Source organism: Aulostomus chinensis, chromosome 16 (assembly GCF_037954235.1).
Source record: "Aulostomus chinensis isolate RoL2024-O1b breed Wild chromosome 16, RoL_Achi_v1.0, whole genome shotgun sequence".
Taxonomy (NCBI): Eukaryota; Metazoa; Chordata; class Actinopteri; order Syngnathiformes; family Aulostomidae; genus Aulostomus; species Aulostomus chinensis.
In genome coordinates, this window is record NC_141335.1 from 2726065 (window position 1) to 2747388 (window position 21324).

Below are 21324 nucleotides of genomic sequence, written 5' to 3' on the forward strand. Positions count from 1 at the left end.
TGCCAATATTTCTACATGACTCAACAAAAAAAATTAAATTAGCGGATAAGTACAAATCAAATCAAATCAATCAACCAGCCCTGGCCCAATGGCGTCGCTGACTTCCGGGTTGGCCTACAAAAATACGTCATCCCTGCGGCATTCTCAATACTACACGGTTCAACGCAACCCTACTGCAAAATTCATAAGAAATAAACCCTAATGAACATGTGACCCGTGACGCATCAGCAACCATCTGCCCGTCAAACCTCTTCTTTGTGGAGGCGGGTTTTTCTGTGTGGCCGTCTAGAAAGTGCGTGCTTGAGTATTAAAATAATCCAATGGACGGTGCGGGTTTAGAGCTGCGGGGTGTGTGTAGTTCCCGCCGCCTCCGCTGAGCTCCTCTTCTCCCTCCAGCAGCCTGAGTGCGAGCAGCGGCGGCGGCGGCGGTGGCAGCAGCAGGGGAGGAGGGATGTAAGTTATTGTGTCATCCAGACAGACCGGCAGACTCTCGGCCCTGTCAGTCCCGCAGCACCTCCTCCATCATGGCTCTGAACATCGCCGGTGTGACCGTGATGATGCTCTTCTACCTGCTGGTCCTCGGGATCGGTATATGGGCTTCTGTCAAATCTAAAAAAGAAGCCAAGAAGGGCCATGGAGACAAGACGGAGATGGCTCTGCTGGGGAACCGAGGCATCAACCTGGTGGTCGGCATCTTCACCATGACAGGCGAGTTACCGGCGACAAGGACGTCTGAATGACGGAAGCATTTAGTCTTAGAGCGTTTTTTTCCTCCCCCGACCAGAGCAGCTGCCTCATGGTTTATCGCCGGAGCCTCTCTCCGGGTTTAACTGAGCTCTGTCCGTCCTCTCCGGATGGAACCATAATGTTCTCTTAACTCTAAATGAATCAGCAGCAGCTCCAAAGGCAGGTCCACCAGTTCATCCTGCCGTGAACGCTTCAAGTGTTGGAGGCTGCTTAAAATTACTGATCAAATAAAAACAAGTGACACAGCTGTAATTTGGAGGACCAACAGTATTTGTTTAAATCATTATCACCTAACGGATGAGGGCAAAAACATTGTTTTGTTTTGTTTTTTTGTTTTTTAAAGGGAACTTTGTAGTCGCAAATAAAATGAGCTGTCAAACAAAAAAAGATAAATATCTTGATGCTTGTCTTTGACCGTGACTCAGATCATCCTGCCTCCCAGACGCCACTTCCAGGATATTTTAAGAGTCATTAAACGCACAGGAAAAGAGAAAAAAAAAATCCCATTTGAATTTAATCTCTTATTAAAGTTAGAGTAGACGGCCGGTTGGTGGTATCACGTTACAGGCAGGTGCAGTCAACCTTCCTAAGTGTGTGTTAATCTGTGTGTGTGTGTGTGTGTGTGTGTTAAACAGCTACATGGGTTGGAGGTGGATTCATCGTGGGCACAGCAGAGGCAGTGTACAACCCCTCCATGGGACTGATCTGGGCCGTCATGCCGATCGCGGCGACCTTGTGTTTCATCATTGGTGAGACTTCCTGTCAAGAGTAACAAGTAGACTCGGAGGACGAGGGGTCAACGGTTTCCTTTGCATCGGGCCGGGGGGGGGGGGGGGGGGGATCATGTGTGGTAAAGAAGACGTGTATAACCACACTGGCAGTGCCATGACAGCGCCGTGCTGGCTACACAGCATAGTGGATAGATTGAAGTTTGAGATGGATGTTCTGTTCTTACAGATTGGGCAGCGAAGATATTCCACTGGTGATAGACATCGTGTCCTCGATCTGTGTTTACCCTTTTCTGACAATAAAAGGCTCCTGAAAGGAGGGCAGCTGACACTGAGCGCGGCAGGGAAACAAGTCGAGACCAAAATATTGATATCCAAATAGGTTTGAGTGTGACTAACGAGGCCGAGTCACGTCAAGAAAAACGTGGTGCTCTCCTGACTCCGAGTCAGCTGTTTTAATTTTAGATCATTATGTCAGTAATGTTGCAGCTATTTTAAGGAAATATTTACTGTGTTGTCAGCTTGTCTGTTGACCCAAGCCAAAGGAATATCTCTGGTGGATAATAAAGGATATCTAATCTAATCTAATCTAATCTAATCCAATCATGGCTCTGTTGAGCATCTCAGGTGCTCACAAGTGGACAACGCCACACCTCCACGTGTCTCCAGTGACCAGCACCTCCATGCAATCACAGACTTCCTTAGCCCCACACAAATTAAAGCGATACTTCAACCATAACGTGTATTTTGCCTTTCACACACTCACAAACAGGAGTCTTGAACTCATTGAGATGTTTTTCCTCCTCCTTCCTTCTTTGTGACGTGGAGCCGGTGGGAAGAGCCAGCCACGCGTGTTTAGCATGAAGCTAATGGTGGCGGCTGATGGCTAAAAACCCCAAAAAAAAGGTTCAGAAATGTGCGCTCACCAACTCCGAAGTGCATCGTTCGGTATAATCCACTTCTTCTCTATCCAGCGGCGTGCTTGGTAATCCACACTTTGACTTGAGCTAAAAATAGTTCAGCGCTACCTTGAACAAGCACAAGTGAGTCAGTTGGTGGAGGTGTGTGTTTTTTTAGCTGGAATCAGAGTGTTTGTGGATTACTGAGCAAACAGCTGGATTAAGACGGCCTGGATTATCCCGGACGATGCACTCGAGAGTTTAGTAAACGGACATTTTTGGGCAGTCGTGCTGTTGTTTGTAGTTGGTGGTCAGCGGGCATTGTTAGCTTCAAGCTAAATATGCATGGCTAATTCCTTCCGCATTATGGAGTCACAAAGTAGTAACACAGGATAAAATGTCTTAGCAGCAAGAGTTACATATTAAAAACATATTCATAGGGTAGTTTCAGTTGGGGGTGGTTGCCTCGAAACCTCACACCCCCACATTTTTAAGAAAATCTATTGTAAACTGTGAATTTGGGAATTTTCATATCAGCCACGAGGCCAATAAACAGCCAGGCACGTGTCCAGGAGACACAAGAGACAAGATGGTGATCGTATGAAAATATCAGCCTTGAGCCGCTCAGACAGCTGCAGAGCTGCCAAGGAGAGCGATGACGCGAATGAATAAAGTCCATTAACACCTCATTAAAAGTCCGTTATCACTTGTCATCGCAGCAATTAGAATGCTTCGGGGTAAACTGCACCCACCGGTAGTTTGGGCTCTTCTTGTGAACACGCTCAACACAAACCACCATAAGTGCTGCGCTTAGCGCTAGCCTAACTTTAGCCTTAGCTCAAGTATATAAAGTTCCCTCAAGCTATCTGGTTCATTCAGCCCCCGAACGCTCTCTGCAGTCTAAAGAATCCATAGTCCCCTCCAACCCTGCACCGCTTCCCTCATACGAGTTTTTTTTCTTCCCGTTTCAACTTTATTCATCTCAGATGGTGGCACGTGTAAAACCTGCTAGCCACTCGCTAGCTGCTCGCTCTCTTCCCTCCAAGTCTCTTTACTCTGTAAACCCTCGCATGCGTTTCCATGCCTTTGGTGCGTTCAGCTGGCCTTGGTTGGGGAGACACTGGATCAGCCTGGAGGTGTCCGAGATGATTGACAGGAGAAGACTACAAATATCCCAAATATCTTTTGGCATTCGAACCCCCCCCCCCCCCCCCCCATAATCTTTGTTTTTTGGTGAGATTTTGGTTCATTTCAACAGTCGTCACCTCCACCGCGGAGGGCGTGATTGATCAGCGGGATTGCACAAAAACGATGAGATTGATTTTGGCCTCAGGTTTGCCTTGGCGGAGGCACACGCGCTCTCTGAGTTCTCGCTCCGTGAAATCAAGTGAGACTTTGGATGGAAAGAAAATATGTCATGATTTAGTGACGCTGTTAACAACTCATAACCATTTGCAAGCAGTTTGTCGTCCCCCCCCCCCCCCCCCTCAGATGTCAAAAGGACAAAAAGGTTGGAAAGCACTGCTTGTAATTCAGAAGTTTATTATCCTTTATGTCAAACCTTGTAAAACCAATGTAGTTGCATAGAAGTACAGACACAAGTATAAATTCATTGTACGTACAAAGAGTACTTGAATAAACGCACATCCTACCGCTGCTATGGATTCCCCGCGTCGGGGTGAATGCCTCCTGGGGAGCGCAGGAAATCAGCCCGAGCCAGAAGGAGATAAGACGGCTCGAGAGGAATTGAAGCCAATTACAATATTGGTAACAAATAATTATTAAAGGTGTAATAATTTGTTTACAGAATATGGACACATTTTGTCTCACAAAAAAAAAAAAAAAAAATCACAGCAGGTTGCACAACGTCTTTATATGTGGAGATTAGCGGAGAAAAAACAACATTCCTTCTCCACATGAACATCACATGAGAAAAGAAAGATTTATCCTCTTACACTCTGACGAACATGCTTCTACTTTCACGGAACAAAAAGAACAAAAAAAACGGCCAAATTTGGCTGTAAATTCAATATCTGATACATAAAACAATACTGTATTGTTTCATACTCGCTGTTATTGAGAAGTTTTCACGAGCAAAGCAATTTTAGTAGCCTGCTTCCAGGTCTGAGTGCCTGGCTCGCAGTTTTGTGGTCAAACCCCAAAATGTTTCATCCCACTGTGAAGCAACTAAAATGGAAGTCTGGGGATCGTAGAGAAGCGACTCAGACGTCTCAATCTTGCATTTTCCTCAAGGTTTTCTAAACACTTTACAAAGGAGGTACATTAATAATGTTTCATGCTCCGCAATAAATAATTGTGACGCAGAACTTTAGCATAATTAACCCTTTCTTAATGACCTTGGTTGTTTCCCCTGGTTTCTCCATCCATCTCTGCTGTAACCTGACAAGTTAACCAGGCCACCATCAGTAACTGGTTACTAGACTCATCAGTTAACGAGCAGCTAACTAAGCACGACCAACAGTCAGCCCTGACTAATACCTGCGATACATGCAAAGGTGACAGCCACTGCCAATAAACGCGCAGAGTTCCTGTAATAATTTCTGTATTTTTTTTTCTCATTCCTCCTTCGTGCAGGTGGTCTGTTCTTCGCCGAGCCGATGAGAAACAATAAGTATGTGACCATGATGGATCCCTTCCAGATCAAATATGGAAAAGTACCGACGGCTGCTCTGTCGCTGGCTTCACTCGTATCAGAGATTATGTGGGTGACTGGAACACTTATAGGATTAGGTAAGAATGTCTCTATATGCAACTCCCACTGTGTGCGTGTGCACGCGCGTGTGTGTGTGTGTGTGTGCGTGTGAAGCACTTGATACTTGTATGTTGACCCTGGCAGTGGAGCAGCTGTTGATCATAGCTCTCTGCTGTGGTGTCGAGTGAAACACAAGCCTTTGTCTAATTGTACATTTGGCCTGAAATAACTCCACGCGGGAACAAGACCTCAAATCACACCGCCAACCGCCAGACTGACGGGCCCGACACGCCGTTATGGTGGTTAATGAACTCTTTCTCCATCACTGATGGGAGTTCCTGACAATAAGTGTTGTCAAAGTTGTATTTCAGGGGGCTGTTAAAGATCAGCCGACAAAATGAGGTCGCACATGGATGCGAGCAGCAGAGGAAGCTAGCAGCCCTTTAGACTTGGTGACGAACAGTGGGAAAGCCACACTCAGCGGGGCTGCACTCACGATTGCAGTCAAGCTATCGTGACGTTTAAACGCACCACAGTCTCAGTGCACGTGAACGGGGAAGAATCCATTTATTCACTGTTGTAGGTCCACCTCCAGAACAGGAGGAGGCGCTATATCCCTTTGCATACCTACTGAAACTTGGTGAAAACTACATGTCAGTCAGGTTAAAGTATTTTGTGTTGTATCAGCCCAGTTTTGCTCCTTCATCTCTGCTCAGATGCTATGTAAAGCGTGTGTTCTGCTGCCGAGGTGCCAAGGATCCGTTCCCAGATCTGTGCCATTGTTCACTCTATCATTTGACTAAATTTAACCAAAATCCATCCACAACTTTTTGAGCTCGCCTGCCAACAGTGATACAAAACAACACCAAGGTAAGGATCTCAGGTCGTCTTCGTGGCACACACACAGCAGCGCACACACCTCATGAGCCTTCACGCCGTGTTCAACCTGCCATCACCCGCCAGGCGTGAAGCCATTTGATGTCTGTAAGTGCAGCTTCATGATACACTCACGGCACTGAGGGAACAATTCTGAGGCCGGAGTTTTGGGATTCAGTCGCTAACATGTCCACAGACACCAAAACTGGTCTTGTTGGCTAAAGCTGAAGTCTCCTTCATAAGAGTCTGCCTGACACGTAGCCTGACATCCTTCTTGTGAAATGATCAGATCTGCGTTACTGATTGGTTTGAAGATCACCAGGCACCGGCGTCATATCTCCTTTAGCCACCCAGCTAATGCACAAGGTGGTGAACACACACACAGTTATTTCTAGCCATCCATGATTGTCTGGAACGCCGATGACTGTGATTTGCTGAGCTCTCACTGAACTCACCTCATTAGCAGCATTAGCTTTAGCAGAAGTCTCTAGTTGCATACTGCACTTCCCACCTTTAATCTGTTTGAAAAAAAAAAACAATGAGAGTGAAAAAGAGAACATGTTCTAAGTAAACACTGAATTTTTCAACAAAGATATTAGATGACCAAATCCTGACTCTTCCGTTTAATTATTCCCAGCTGAGCTCTGGATTCCTTCTATATTTCCACTCCAAACCAAACAGAATAATATTGTACCTGTAACAAGAGTTTGTTGTTTTATTCTGCCCAAATGTCCCAATAAGCAGAGAATGCAGGGTTCAAAGGTTTATTTTAGGATTTGTTCTTGTACAGAGTGGTGAATAAACATTACCTTAAATGATCTCATCTTAAAATAGAACGGATGGTTCAAATTAGAAAAACGTATTTGAGAGCAGAGCTATCAAAGATGGCAGCAATCAAAGGGATATTTTCTTCTCAGCGAAAGTCAATTTGTGGTTAAAAATGTATTCATGCAAATCCAAAAAGTTTTCCTAGTGAGTCCAAAACATTACAGCCAGTCATTCCAGTGGTTTTGTTTTCTGCTGAGCTGAGCCAGCAGAGACATATCTACCACAGCAACAGAGGGTTTGGATTAAGTAAATATATACATATGAATCAGAAATATTTCTGTAACATCAAATTTATTTGATTTGCAGTCAAATATCATGCAAATAAATTTGAATTAATGAGGTTTGATTGCTGAATAAAGCAGAAGTGAGTGATAAAGCCAAAACCATCCCTCAGCCTCGGTGACCTGACTGGCCTGCCTCAAACTGAGCGCTGTGTAGAAACCGTAGGAAATATGAGGCACGTCGCTAAATAAGAGGCACAGAAAACAGGAGGAATGAGCCCTGAAACCCAGGTTCACATTGTTGAGCGTCTGGTTCCTTTGTCTCAGAGCCAGTGGGACTTTTGGTTCAGTGCCTCACAGAAAGTCTGTGGTTCCCTATAGTTTATTAGTTTTTATTGTTCTATCGCATAAATTTCATCAGTAAATACCACAGTGGTGAATACAGAGCTGAGGCTGATGAACACGGAAGAAGCGTGCATCCTCTTCTGCGGTGACGTTGATGCCACCCATTCGTGGTCGTAGGCTAACGTTAGCTTTGTACGTCTAACCGCTGCGTTTTCAGTTCAAAAACTGCAAATGCGGTGTTCAGTAGTGAAGATGATCGTTAACTTCTTTTTTGCCGCAAAGCCTACTTTTTAGATGGAAATCCAAAATCCTGTATAAAATCCCACTGGGTTTTCATGGAGGGCAGCACGGAGGAGCAGTGGTCATCACTGTGGCCCCCCAGCAAGAAGGTTGTGGTTGGAGCCCCCGGCTGGGGCACAATGGATGGATGGTTGAATGGTTGGATGGATGGTTAGATGGATGGATGGTTGGATGGTTGAATGGTTGGATGGATGGTTAGATGGATGGATGGTTGGATGGTTGAATGGTTGGATGGATGGTTAGATGGATGGATGGTTGGTTGGATGGTTAGATGGATGGATGGTTGGATGGATGGATGGTTGGTTGGATGGTTAGATGGATGGATGGTTGGATGATTGAATGGTTGGTTGGATGGATGGATGGTTGGTTGGATGGTTAGATGGATGGATGGATGGTTAGATGATGGATGGTTGGATGGATGGATGGTTGGTTGGATGGTTAGATGGATGGATGGTTGGATGGTTGAATGGTTGGTTGGATGGATGGATGGTTGGTTGGATGGTTAGATGGATGGATGGATGGTTGGTTAGATGGATGGATGGTTAGATGGATGGATGGTTGAATGGTTGGATGGTTGGTTAGATGGATGGTTGGATGGTTGAATGGTTGGTTGGATGGTTGGATGGATGGATGGTTGGATGGATGGAGGGTTTTTGTGGAGGGAACTCCTGGAGGTGCTAACGTCTGCTAACATCTCCATGGCCTCTGTTGCTAACCCTTTAGAAAGATAATCAGCAGTGTGTCCACTCCCTTTAAAGAAGACGTGAACTCTGGGGTTTGTTTTGATGTTGTAAAAAAAAAGCCGAGTGTTTGAGTGAAACTCCTGCTGAGCCGTTTAGGGACACTCATGCTCGCTGGTTTCGCAGGCGTCACCATGAGCGTGATCCTGGATCTGTCCTACACTGTGAGCATCTGGATCTCTGCTGCCGTCGCCATCACCTACACCCTGCTGGGGGGGCTCTACTCTGTGGCCTACACAGACATTATACAGCTCATCCTCATCTTCATCAGTTTGGTGAGTTAATGATTTCTTTTTGAACTGTCTCCTGATGGGATCAAATGCAAGTATTCACAGCGGTGCGCCCTGACGTGTTGGGCAGCCTTGGACGCTGCGACTCTGACTCACTGCTTGGCTCTGTTTTGCCCACAACATGCCGGTTGATCCAGGTGGACTGGAAAAAACAGTTTGACGTTAAACGTGTTTGTTTGTGTAAGCCTGCACAGATTCCCCTCAACGCACGCTGCTGTTGACTTTCCTTAACCTTGACAGCTTTGATGTCAAACCCCAACAAAGTAGGCAAGTGGATGTTTCACCGTGAAACACTGCAGTAACACTTCTCCACCTCTCCTTATAAACATGAACCCACACATGTCCCACTGCCACCTTTTGTTTTATTCTCTGCTGTGGAGCACCACTGCTGGTCTGAGGAGTACCAAACAGCTCAAGCGCCAATGTCCAGTCCTCCCTCCGCCTCTGACTCGTCGTAGTCCTCCAGCCTCTGATGACATCAGAGCTAAGTGTCGTCCCTGTGTTCTGTCTCTCTGCAGTGGCTGTGTGTTCCCTTCGCCCTGATGAGTCCCGCCGTGCTGGACATCACGGAGACGGCTTACAACTACACCTTCCAGTCCCCCTGGGTCGGTACCCTGGAGGCGGACCGGGCCTGGAGGTGGATCGATAACTTTTTACTGCTGGTAAGGGGGGGGGGGGGGGGGGGGGGGGGGGACGGACGGACGGAGTGTAAAGCCCTCGAGGCAAATTCTGCTTGGTGAATTTGGGCTACATGAAGAGCATTTGACTGTCCACTCTGGACCGTGCGTAGAGTTGGTTTTACATGGTCATATTGTGATGTGCTACAACTCATCCACTCTCTGGGTGAAAGGAGAAAACTCACATTAGTTTCTTGCCAGGATTCTCCATTGTTTCAAAACATGCACATTTGCAGTAGTTTCAGTATGAAACGTGCTAACTTGATCCGTCACGTGACCGTGCATGAATGCCAGTTGGACCGGTGAAGACAAAAGCCAGATTTAGTGGGCGTTTTTGTCCATTGTGAAAAGGGGACCATCAGTCAGCCCCGGCGGATGAGACCCAAGTACTGTATCTCCCAGTTTCAGTCTGCGCCTCTCAGGTTTTATTGTATTTAGGTCACAGAGCTAAGTACTTGTTTAGCTCCAAAATAAACCCCTGATTTTGATTGTAAAACTGAGTTCTTTCAACAACACTCACCTCGATGTGGAAGGTATTTACATAATCCCCAAACACTCCTCCATCCCTGGGAAAACACAATTTAACAACAGTTGTTTTTATTCTCCAAACTTGAGTGACACAGAAAAGATGAGGTCATCACTGTCGCACACTCTGGTGAAGAGACCCACCTGACGGTAAAACCCACCGGTTGGATTCTTCCCTTCTTCTCTTAGGGTTTGGGGAACTTGGGGCTTCAGAATTTCCACCAGAGGACGCTGTCGGCCTCGTCTTCGGCTACGGCCAAGATCACCTGCTTCACCGCCGCGTTCATCGTGCCCACGCTCGGCATCCCCCCCATCCTCCTGGGTGCAGCGGCTGCATCGACAGGTGTGATTCACAGAATAAAGCAGATTGTACTTTGCAGCAACGGTAATGTTTCTACGTGCAGCCTCACAGAGACATCAGATTTTTTTAGTCCAAATTGACTTTATTTTGTTTAAAAATGTTTTTCTTTAAAAACTGAAAGTGTTCGTGACGATTGTTTTGTACAGCAGTACTTATATTAATGCCAGGAAAGACTGTTTTTGACTTGAGGAAGGCTAACACTTCCCATCCACTATCAGTCACTGTGCTAAGCTAACTAGCGAAGGGTCTCTACCTCTAGTCTGACACTGGGGATGACGGCTAATGACCACACTTCCCCTAAAGTTGGTGTGTTCCTTTAAAAGTGATCCAGAACTGAACTTGTAATTTGTTACATAGACATCGTTAAGTCTTGTTACCAGTGTTTATTCCTCCGTCCAACTGTCTTTGACTTCCTCAGACTGGAACTTGACCTCTTATGGTTCTCCGTCTCCATTTGAACGGGGGCAGACGGGTCTGGTCCTGCCCATCGTCCTGCAGTACCTCACCCCAACCTACATCTCCATCATCGGTATTGGCGCCGTAGCCGCCGCTGTGATGTCATCCACTGACTCTGCTTTGCTGTCTGCTGCCTCCATCTTCACCTCCAACATCTACAGGAACATCCTGAGGACTCAGGTGAGGAAGAGGAGACACGGCGCCTCCAGCACTCCATCCTCTAACCTACAACAGTAGACAGGAAAACTCACATCTTTCTTGTGAATTTAGACGTTAAGAACTGACATCACGTTCCCGCCGAAATACGCCCGGACAACATGGCCGCCGTGGTTAGGGTAAACAATCGAACTGAGGCTTAAACAGTTATCTGCTTCATTAAATGCAGCAGGGCTTGATCGTGACCCTTCCAACTGAGTAACCGCAGGACACTCAGAGCTGGAGCCCAGTTGCCCAACTGTGAGAAGCGCCAGATTTTTCCCAATTTTGACAAAAAAACAAATAAAAGAAATACACAAAGAAACCAAAGCGGAGACGGCAGTGAGTTGATCCGTGCGTGGATGGCTCACTCTCCAGCTGCTTTTTCTGGGTTGTTTTTTTTAGCTAAACATTGACACAGATAGTGAAACTAACAAAACACCACCCACTCTGTTGATGTAATGACTTGTGCACCATCTGCTTATGAAAGCAAGCTAGCAGGCTAACCAGCTGCTCCCTCCGACCAAAACTGTTCTGACTGCACATTTTCTCATCCAGCGCGTCTCAGTGGAGGAGGAGACGCACATGAAGTGGTCTGGCTTCTTCCTGCCTGGAGACGCCTTCATGTTCACCCGTCACATGCACTCGTAGTTATAGAATCATTTTTGTATTTACAGTGACTATATTTTATTGTTACTTTATTCTTATACATTCTATTTTTCAATAAGAAGCGTTTTGCTTGTGTGCTTTAAATTTTGGTCTTTTTTTTTTTTTTTGGTACGTTTTTGGCGACTTCCTTCCTTCATTTTATGTGATATATTTTAGAACAAGCTCTGTCTCACGGCCTCATGGGAACTAAATTGAGGAGTAAAAGATTATCTTTCCTCTCCCTCTCCACTGAACTCACACCCCGTTAATCTCAGAGTGCTGCATGTTTTGTTAAGTGGACAAAAATCAAAAAGATTCCCCCAGTGTATGTTCTTTTATACTTGTGCTAAATGTAGTCAGGATGCTAACGGTGTGTTACTGGGGGAAAAGAGGATTTCAGGACAGCTTGTTGTCTCCCTCCAGGCCTCCCAGCAGGAGATCCAGTGGGTGATCCGGGGCTCGGTGGTGGTGGTGGGACTGGCCGGGACGTCTCTCACCTTCCTGGACAACAGCGTCCTGATGATCTGGATGCTTCGCTCGGACCTCACCTACACCCTCATGCTGCCGCAGCTCGTCTGTGTCCTCTTCTTTGACATTTCTAACGGTTACGGCGCCGTTCTGGGCTGCGTGACCGGGATGTTGCTGAGAGTTCTGTGTGGGGAGCCGCTGCTGGGGATACCGCCAATAATCCGATTCCCGGGATGCACTCTGGTGAACGGCGTCTACATCCAGCGTTCCCCAATCAGAACCATCTGCATGCTGTCTGCGGTGGTGGCCATCTTGTTGTTCTCCTACCTGTCGTCTGTGCTCTTCAGCAGAGGCCTGATTCCTGAGAAGTGGGACGTTTTCAAAGTGAAAGCTCAGGACTCGATACAAACACACGGTGGCGACAAATACGACACGAAAGACGAGAACCTGAAAGAACAAAATGAAAACAATGAAGTATGTGAACCCATGTTGGAATCAACATGTTAGGGAAGCGCTACATATGTAAGTTAAGTACCACTACACATTTTTATATATTTTTAAAAGCTGGTTTAAGAACAAACATATGCAATGTGTAATGAAACACTAAGTATAGTACACCATATTTTGAATTTTTGTATACTTTTATATATGCAGCATGAATGGGAAAAAAAACAAAAACAAAACAAGAGCCATGCTCTTAGTTTTAAGAGCTCATCATTCTCTGCTACTTCATTCAGCAGCGATACCTCCAAGCGTGGACAGATTACAGTACCTGACGAGGGGCACAAGGGCAGAAACCCCCAGCTGGCGCTCAGTCTCATCGTGGTAGTTAAGCTAATGTTAACTAGAACTCTGAGGCTGCCGCGGTTGGTTGGAAACGACACTTGAACTTCTGTATTTTGTGCACAACTGCAGTTCAGTTGGCTGTAACAGGGATCTCCACGGGACCACTTTCTGTAATTACGCTGGTCCAGAATCAAGTTTATGTGTTTGAGGTGATTTTTGTTAAAACTGATTTTATTTTTTAAAGTATGTACAGTTAATGGCTCATCTTCCTTTTTCTGGATTTACTGTGCTTTTTATTGCCAAAGTCCTAATTATTAAATGTCAGTACAAAAGAGAGGGTGAGTTAAATGTGCCTTGGGGATCTTTGATTTGGTTCAAAGTTGAATGGATGACAGCAAACATGCTTGTGAAGTTAATTAAATCAATCAATACATAATAGACAGTGTTCTACCTGGGTTGAGTTACAAAATTGGCCTCCAGCACCTGTCCAATACTTAAGAAGTACAGACACTCTATAAATACCTCATTTCCTAAATTAGATACTTTCCATTAGTGACTGCCAGCAGAAACGATTCCTTCACTCATTAATTCTAATAAATGAAGTCATGCTTTGATGTCACTTTTATTTCATGGGTGTTAGAGTTTTTAAATATAAGAATGTGCATGGCTTCACGAGAAATAAATGTATAAATTATTTTGTTAATGTGCTATCAGTATGCTTCTTTAAAAATCAGAGAGTGTACTATCAGTTTACTTTTTATGTACAACCGATATGCAGTAGTCGCCTATACAAGTTCAATTTGTTGTATATTTCACAGTATCGTTGTAGTGCACAATAAAGCATAAGATGTAAAATAGTTGTGTTTACTTTTACACAAAGAGTATACTGTACAAAGTATACTGTTGTTATTTTAAAACTAACGGTGTATTTATACTTGTAGTATAAATACGTGTACTTTTATATTCTCTGTAAAAGTGCAGTAGAAGTATGACAGTAAACTTAAGAATTATAAGTTTACTCATTCACGCTTCTACAGTAAAAGTATTCTCTGAAGTATATTTTTATACTTTTGCCAGGAGAACTTGTAAACTAACAGAATATCTATACTTGTAGTATAAATAAAAGTGTTCTTTCTTAAACTCAAATGTGGACTAGAAGTATATGATTCGTAAACTAGTATTGTGTAGTACATAAGACATCCTGAGTTGTTTGCTACTTAAGTACTCAATGTTCACTTTAACTGAAAGTAAATTTCAAACTATATGTTTATACTTTAAAAAAGAGAACTAGTAATGCAATACTTCTGAAGGATCAGTATATCTATGCTTGCAGTGTAAATAAGTGTACTGTACGGTTAAGCGCTGTAGTGGGATCAAAATGTACTATTTACATTCTTACTTACTTCATGAATTTGAAGATCAGGACTAGTAAACTTGTTGACTAATAGAATCTTGCAGTATTAATAAACTATCTTAATGATCACAAAGGTGGTTTGGAAGTATCTGACAAGTAAACTTACACTTGTAAGTTCCAAGATGCAGTTGCAGTGCAGGATGTGATTTTTTTTGTAGTAGATGTCAGCTCCCTTTACTACTACATCACGAATGCTTTAATGATCTTCATAGAAAGACAGAACTTCATCTGAGCAAGTGAACTTGAAGTGGCGTTGGTTCGGACATGAACATGCAGACAATTTGGATTTAATGTGTTTGGGAATTAAAGCCTCATTTGTCCACCTGAGTGCGAGTGTCCTTGCAGCTCGTGATGACGCACCGGAATAATCTCCCTCCGCTGGGCGATTCAACGTGGGACTGTGTGGCATGCGGGACTGCGACAGATGTCCTGACTCCCTGATGTCCGTGTCAGTATAAGTCAAGTAATGTGGTATTATGCTCCTGACTTGTGCTCCTGCCAACAGCTCTAGTGGAACAATCGTCCCAGCGGACACAGGAACACGGGCAGAGATAAAGGTCTTCTATAATAAGAGTACACAAGCACGTGTTGCTGTTTGAAGGACGTTGTCCTGGCTGCGCCCTGCCTTTGATGGTGGGGTTGGTGATGAGGCTGTGAATGAGATGAAGTGTTTGTGTTCTCCTCCTCCAACATGACGCAGGCTGTTTGATCTTGAAACGTAGTGTTTGTCCTTGAATGCTAAATTCATGAGTAAGAGGTGAATTTATTCCATCCTGCTTTTCCTTCGAGCACGGAAATGAATCCTGCGATAATTCATATAGTTTCAATAGTTTTTGATTCCATATCATCGCTCTCAAAACAGAAAGAAGTTTTTTTCCCTCTTTCAAATATATTTACGAAAAGAAAACCGGAAATGCTGGATTGCAGTTGTATTCCTCCTGTCTGAATGACCTTTGACAACAAATGTTTTGCAGTTCAGATGTTGGTTGGTTTTAATTTGATTTTTCACTCAAAACAGTATTTTGCATTTCAAGTACTCACAATAAAATGTCATCGGTTTGCAAAGACATTTGTGTTACTTCTCTGTACTCCAGTAAGCAGAAAAGGCCCACTAAACAGATTTAGCTCAAAGCTAATGGAGACTGATGGGTAACAACAGCAAAACTGTAAAAAGTGTTTGCTCACAAACTCTCCAGTGCATCATCAGGCATAATCCACAGAAGTGATATACTTTGTTGTTGTTGTTAGCCATCAGTCACCATTAGCTTTCTGCTTTCAAAGAAGTAATGCAAGATGGAAAAAAAAACTCATTTCTGAGTACTTGGAAGGCGAAAAAGTACCACTTTTTGGCTGAAAATGGGCTTAAAATCTAAGGATCCTATTGACAATATCATAAAATGACAAAACAAGACAGTTTTGTAATGCTTTCTATCAGGTGAAGTCTACCTTACTCTATACTAAACAGTAGGTGGCGGTAGTGCACCTTCAACCTGATGCAGGACAGAAGGGTACGAAGAAGAAACTAGGCTGCAGTCAAGCAGCAGGGTTGCCAGGTCCGTTCATTACAAGCACTTTGGTTTATGTAAACGCGACGGCTTATACAGATGATGGTGGATGGCATTTTAGGGGCCTTCTCTCAAAAAATGTACTCACTACTTAAAACATGTCGCCTAGTGACTCCTGCGGGATTGGAGGCTTGTCTCTCTTACCGGATCTGGCAACACATGAAGCCAGACATCCATCCTACCTGTCGCTCTCTGTGGCCGTCTCGGAGGTTTTCCCTGGCTTCTCTCTCAGCAGGTCTTGCAGTAAATGTATTTTCGGTTGTGAGGGAAAGAAAAATGTCTTCTGAAAGGAACCGACAACACTGGTTGAGGGTTCTGCTTTTGGGGAAAGGACAGCCGGCCGCTACCGTGTTTGTTTGCTCCCGCCACTACGAGGCCAGTGCTTGTTTCACGGCTAGCTTCGGCTCGCTACCGCCACCTCGTGCCCTGGAGTGTGAATGCCTGAACCCCTGTGTTGGAGCGTAACACTCAACAAGGTTTACATGGGAAGAAGAGAATATGTGTGTATATTTATTATTAATTTAATGTGTCACTGATGATACAAATATCTTTATTTTCTCTAAGCATTACTTCATTTCTATACATAAAACTACTGATGATATTTACACAGATCACCAAATTCATCATGTATACACCCACATACACTTATGAGTCAATTTATGTAAATACGATAGACTATTAGCTAATTATTTGATATAAACAATTAGTTAGTAGTTGTATATAAATGTATAGGATAAAGACAGATATTTATTGTCATTCACACAGCATGGGGGTACATGAGGGACGAAACATAGAACTCAGGTCTCGGTGCAAACTGTCTGGACAACGATGTTGAAACTGATTCCTAAAAGATGAAGGAATATTAGTTTATTGACAGTTGATACATTGATATGTTCCATAAGACAAAAGATATCTTTTCAGTTCATATGTGTGTGAATGAAGGTGTGTAACAATAATAAAGGGAAGTGGATATACTGATAAACATGATTAGTGGTTAATACTTAGAGCATCGACCCACATGAAGCCAAACTGACCCTGAACCCATGAAGCAGTTCTGCCACCAGATGGCGTCAGTGGGCACTCAGTTGTCTGTTGGTACCTTACAGGTGGACGCAGGAAGCGAAGGTTTGTTAATGACAGGGCCACTGAAAGTCTGCGGTTCACCACTGGAGGTAGAACAGAGATTACGAGCGTGAGGAAAACTGCGTGCACCTCATCTACAGTAAATTAAAAGCTTTCTTTTTCTTGAGTGGAGTGATTTTATCGTTGTGAAGATTTGATCCTGTGATCACCGGAGCTGTGCGTGTGCGTGTGTTTAGGGCCAGGAGTGTCAGAGTACTGGGCTCTCAGGTTTGTTCTCTCATGGTATTTCATGCTTCCTTGGTAGTTAGTGTATCATGTGACTGGATAAAAAAAAAAGGGCAACAAGCAGAAATCCTATCATGCGTATTTGTCTTATTTCTAGTCAGAACTGTTCATTTGACACATCTGCCTGCTCCAATTTCTCACGTGTTTTTTTTAACACGTATTACAAGCAAGCCCATCTTGATGCATGTCACTGAATCGCTTCTCGTGTGGCTCCTGACGACGTCCTCTGACTGCATATTAGATAAATGTAGATTGTAAGGCTCAGTTTCTTCAGTTTAACCATACGGATACATTTTAGTATTCAATCATCATTTGAAAAGCATGTTAATTATGTTAAAAAGCACTACAAGCCCCCAGTAATAAATAAACATGTTTATTGTTTCAGAATCAGGAAGCATGCAGGAACAGCTTCAGCCCACGTCTGGCCAGGCTGGAGTGCCAGACCTCGTGGCGCTTTCACTTCCACAAGATAGCAAGCAGAAAAAAGCAGCCATAAACCATAATCCAATACACCGTTCGTCCAGCAGGGGTCAGTCTTTTGGAAACGCCGATAGTGTCCTTATTTCTCAGAGCGCTGCCAGAGGAGCGCCGGGGGTCATGAGGGGCCTGGCGATGTTTCTGCTGGGGGCTTCCTTGTCGGGTCCAGGCCGGTCCCTTCATACACCACCATGTTCTTCATTCCCTCCTGGATGACCCGCTGCTGCACACGGAGCTTGGCGTTGTTAATTCTGCAGTACAGCCTGGAGGAGATACGAGCCAACGTTTACTGCCTGGGATCGTTCACCTCTTCTTAAATTTTCTTATCAACTTCAACATGCTATTGAAAGGCTTCGGTTGAAAATTCTTTTGAAAACTCAAACTATACAATTGAAAAAGTTCATTTCTAGAAATTTAAATTATACGAATTTCCCTGCGGGCTGTTATATTTAAGTTTTAGAGCTGACCATCAGAATTTAAAGATGACCTCCCAGAGTAAATTGTCCATGAAACGAGAAGGCAGAAATCACGCGACGCTCAACTGAGAGACAGAAGTTAAATAAAGACGCACCAGGATCCAAGTGTGGTGACCACGAATCCTGCAAATCCAATGTCAAACGACCTCTTCACCCGACCTGTGGACCAGAGGAGGGAACGCGGCTGACTCGAGTCACGTCACAGTCACAGCTAGAAGTGACTGGACCGTCACTGATCGAACTCACCAGCAGGAATTGAGTCATGAACAGTCAGGTACATAACGTGACATGATTGAACACTCACTCGTGAACAGGAAGTGCAGCAGGCCAGCAGTGATGGACCCTCCTGCTCCGTGCAGGACAGCTTCTCGAGAACATGGAATCTTGTGGACGTCCAGAATCCAGAGGAGTCTAAACCGCTGAAGACACCATGGAGGGAAAGGAACACATCAAATATGATAATGAGAGAAATGTAATAATCCCAACATGCCTTTTATGGTACATGTTGGAGCACGACATTCCAGTTTTCATGCATGTTTAGTGAGAATGAAAACGTGCTGGATAGGAACAATCAAAATGAACAATAGTCTTCCAATTATGGAGTATTTACATGTATTAAGAAACAAATACAACATGAACAACCAGAAAGTATCAGACAAAGGAGTATCGATGTTAAAGCTGATATGCTGAGCAAAACCACAGAAAGACTGAGATTTGGGGAATGATACACGAGCCGAACTTTTCATTGCTACCGCACGTTCAGGAAAATCTGTTTCACGGATTATCTCAGATTTTCCTTTAACTTCTGCCTGCAAACGAATCTTGAATTGCATCATTTTCAAACGGGATCTCTGGGCGCGAACACACCCCAGAAAACAGACAAACTAAGCGTTCTTTAAGCGTTTCAAGTCGCACAGCCTGTAATTATGCAGAATGGACGGGGCAGCTAAACTAATGTAACGTTTCCTGAGCCACAATCACATTTACTGGAACGAGTTTACAGTCCCTTGACCTTCTGAGCACTAGCAGCTCGCTGAGCGAATGTTTGCTAGCAACGCGGCGTTACGTCACCTTCTCGTTGCTCTCCTCGTTTTCTTCTGACATTTTACAGCCGCGTTTGTCTTCTGGTGCAAAATAAAAAAGACAGTTTAGCCCCTGGAACAGTCACACAACGGGCTTTTTCGTAATCACACTGTGTCCGATGGGGTCCGTCAATTTTTAATGGCCGACTCAAAAGGAGGAATCAACCCTTTGGTTCCGGGGCTCATCCATTTCCCCAACAATTAATAGCTCATTTATTTTGCAACGATTTATACTTTTTAAAGTCATTTAAAAAAAAAAAGTTTGTAAATTTGACTTATTGTATTTTTTTATTGTCCTACATTAATGTATATGACCCTTTGTATATTTATAGACCTGTGGCACCAAAACAAACATTCTTTTAATAAGAAAATTAAAATAAATTAAAATGTATGCAGTTGTCTTTAAGTTCGTTAACGTCCCTGAAATGTACAAATACATGGTCATCATTCCTCGTGGGTAACCCTGCAGAACTGGAACCAAAATATCACGGAAGAACATTCAGCACAAAGTACAGAAATATTTTATAATCTGCTTCACTAAAATTTTGATCATCATAAAATGATCTCACAACTTTTACCAGTTTGTTCCTGTGTTACCTCATTTAACGTGCAGCCTCCGGTCCACAGGAAGAAATGAATAAAACTGAAATCCCAAGGCTGAATGTCAGCCTGCTTCTGTGTCCCAAACAGGAAAAGGGAATTTGATCGTGTCATCTTAATCCATTAGAAGCCTGATGTCTCTAACTGACAGGGTCAAATTCTAAAATCAGTCGTGTCAGGAGGAAGGTGGTGTGTCACGGTTATCCAGAACTGATAAAACAGGATTATGTCTCCGGCAGCAGCAGATTACTGGCGAGCCTTCCCTTATCTACTGTGTTATCACGCTGGAAAATTACCTCTCAAAAGCTCTCTGACAAATACAGAACAGCACATCCCATAGTTTCCACATGTAGTTGAATAATGGCTTAAAATAGAGGGTATAAATACACAGAAGAAATACAAATCAAACAAAAGGATTAGAAATGGCTACAAAATTAAATGTAAAAAAAAAATCTAATTTTATTAGATTTGGATATGTTTTGAACTGCAAAATTAATGCATGTGTCCTCAACTTCCCTTTTTTTTGGTGGGGGGGGCAGAAATTAATTTAAGATTTAATTTTCATGAAAAAAAACAACAATAATAATCACCCTCGTCCGGATTCTTTACTAAAAAGGCAATATAAAAACAAGTAAATGAAAAATGACAGTCACAACAAATAAATGCACTGTCAGAGTATGGACACGCCCACCGACAGCTAATAAACCAATTAACGACGTCTGCTGGTGAATTATTAAATGACTTACATGTTTCCTCTTCTTCATGGTGTTGGGTTTTGTTTTATTTTGTGAAAACGTGTAGAGCGATGTGTCGACTTATGTTCTCCATTAACCGTATTTGACAACAAGGTACTTGAAATGTTCCGGAAAACGTATTCCCATACCGGGAGTCGAACCCGGGCCGCCTGGGTGAAAACCAGGAATCCTAACCGCTAGACCATATGGGATGTTGACAAAGTATGATTCATTATAACTTCATATATCAATCTCTATCAAGTTTGAACGTCATGGAAATGTTTTCAGTATTGTGAGGTCATGTTTTTCTGACGCGTCTTTTTCCTGTTCAAACCCAAATATCGTTACTGACCTGCTCGCGTGAGCAGCTTCCGGTGTTGACTCCACGAACACGAGCCTTCCAAATCCACGTAAAAAAAAAAAAAAAAACCCAAACCGAAATAAACGCCGCATGTCGATTGCCTCTCACGCAAGGAACCTCCAATCAAGGTGCCCCCTGGTGGTCATATGCGATAAACGCCCCCTGCTTCAGAGGGGAGACGTTGGGAGGTAAAATTAGGAAATAATTTCAAAATGCACCTATAGAATTTATAGAAAACAACAAAAACCACTCATCAAATTCATAGATTGCGTTATAGATTCGGAAGTAAAGGCTCCACCTTCACAACAAGCAGGTGATAAATATAAGTTCTGACTAATAAGCAAACAAAACTACAAAAAGTAAGATGATAAAATACGAGAAAAATCAGAGATTTGTGTTTTCTACTTACTAAAGATATCAATTCACGTAATTCTCCCTCGGTAT

The 21324-nt window shown here is 43.6% G+C and overlaps 2 protein-coding genes, 1 long non-coding RNA gene and 1 other non-coding gene across 4 annotated transcripts; 1 reads left to right on the plus strand and 3 right to left on the minus strand.

The window, feature by feature from the left end:
- The first annotated feature begins 486 nt into the window (after positions 1 to 486).
- LOC147247126 (high-affinity choline transporter 1-like) lies at positions 487 to 13934 on the plus strand. Its single transcript, XM_086179965.1, has 8 exons — positions 487 to 708; positions 1383 to 1496; positions 4970 to 5125; positions 8524 to 8672; positions 9206 to 9349; positions 10079 to 10232; positions 10669 to 10886; positions 11973 to 13934. Exons 1-8 carry the CDS (start codon positions 525 to 527, stop codon positions 12522 to 12524), a joined length of 1671 nt encoding a protein of 556 aa, XP_086036091.1. The 5' UTR covers positions 487 to 524; the 3' UTR covers positions 12525 to 13934.
- On the minus strand, positions 3877 to 12855 carry LOC147247127 (uncharacterized). Its single transcript, XR_015109369.1, has 5 exons — positions 10628 to 12855; positions 10051 to 10220; positions 9885 to 9930; positions 6419 to 6481; positions 3877 to 6317 (listed from the first exon to the last, which is right to left on the minus strand). It is a non-coding gene; the product is annotated as an uncharacterized LOC147247127 (long non-coding RNA).
- Positions 13935 to 17178: 3244 nt separating the features above from the next.
- On the minus strand, positions 17179 to 19357 carry cox20 (cytochrome c oxidase assembly factor COX20). The gene is made up of 4 exons (XM_086180293.1): positions 19175 to 19357; positions 18408 to 18522; positions 18199 to 18262; positions 17179 to 17890 (listed from the first exon to the last, which is right to left on the minus strand). The coding sequence occupies exons 1-4, from the start codon at positions 19205 to 19207 to the stop codon at positions 17746 to 17748; spliced, it is 357 nt and encodes a 118-aa protein (XP_086036419.1). The 5' UTR covers positions 19208 to 19357; the 3' UTR covers positions 17179 to 17745.
- A 1302-nt stretch (positions 19358 to 20659) lies between these two features.
- trnae-uuc (transfer RNA glutamic acid (anticodon UUC)) lies at positions 20660 to 20731 on the minus strand. The gene has a single exon. It is a non-coding gene; the product is annotated as a tRNA-Glu (tRNA).
- Between the last annotated feature and the right edge of the window lie 593 nt (positions 20732 to 21324).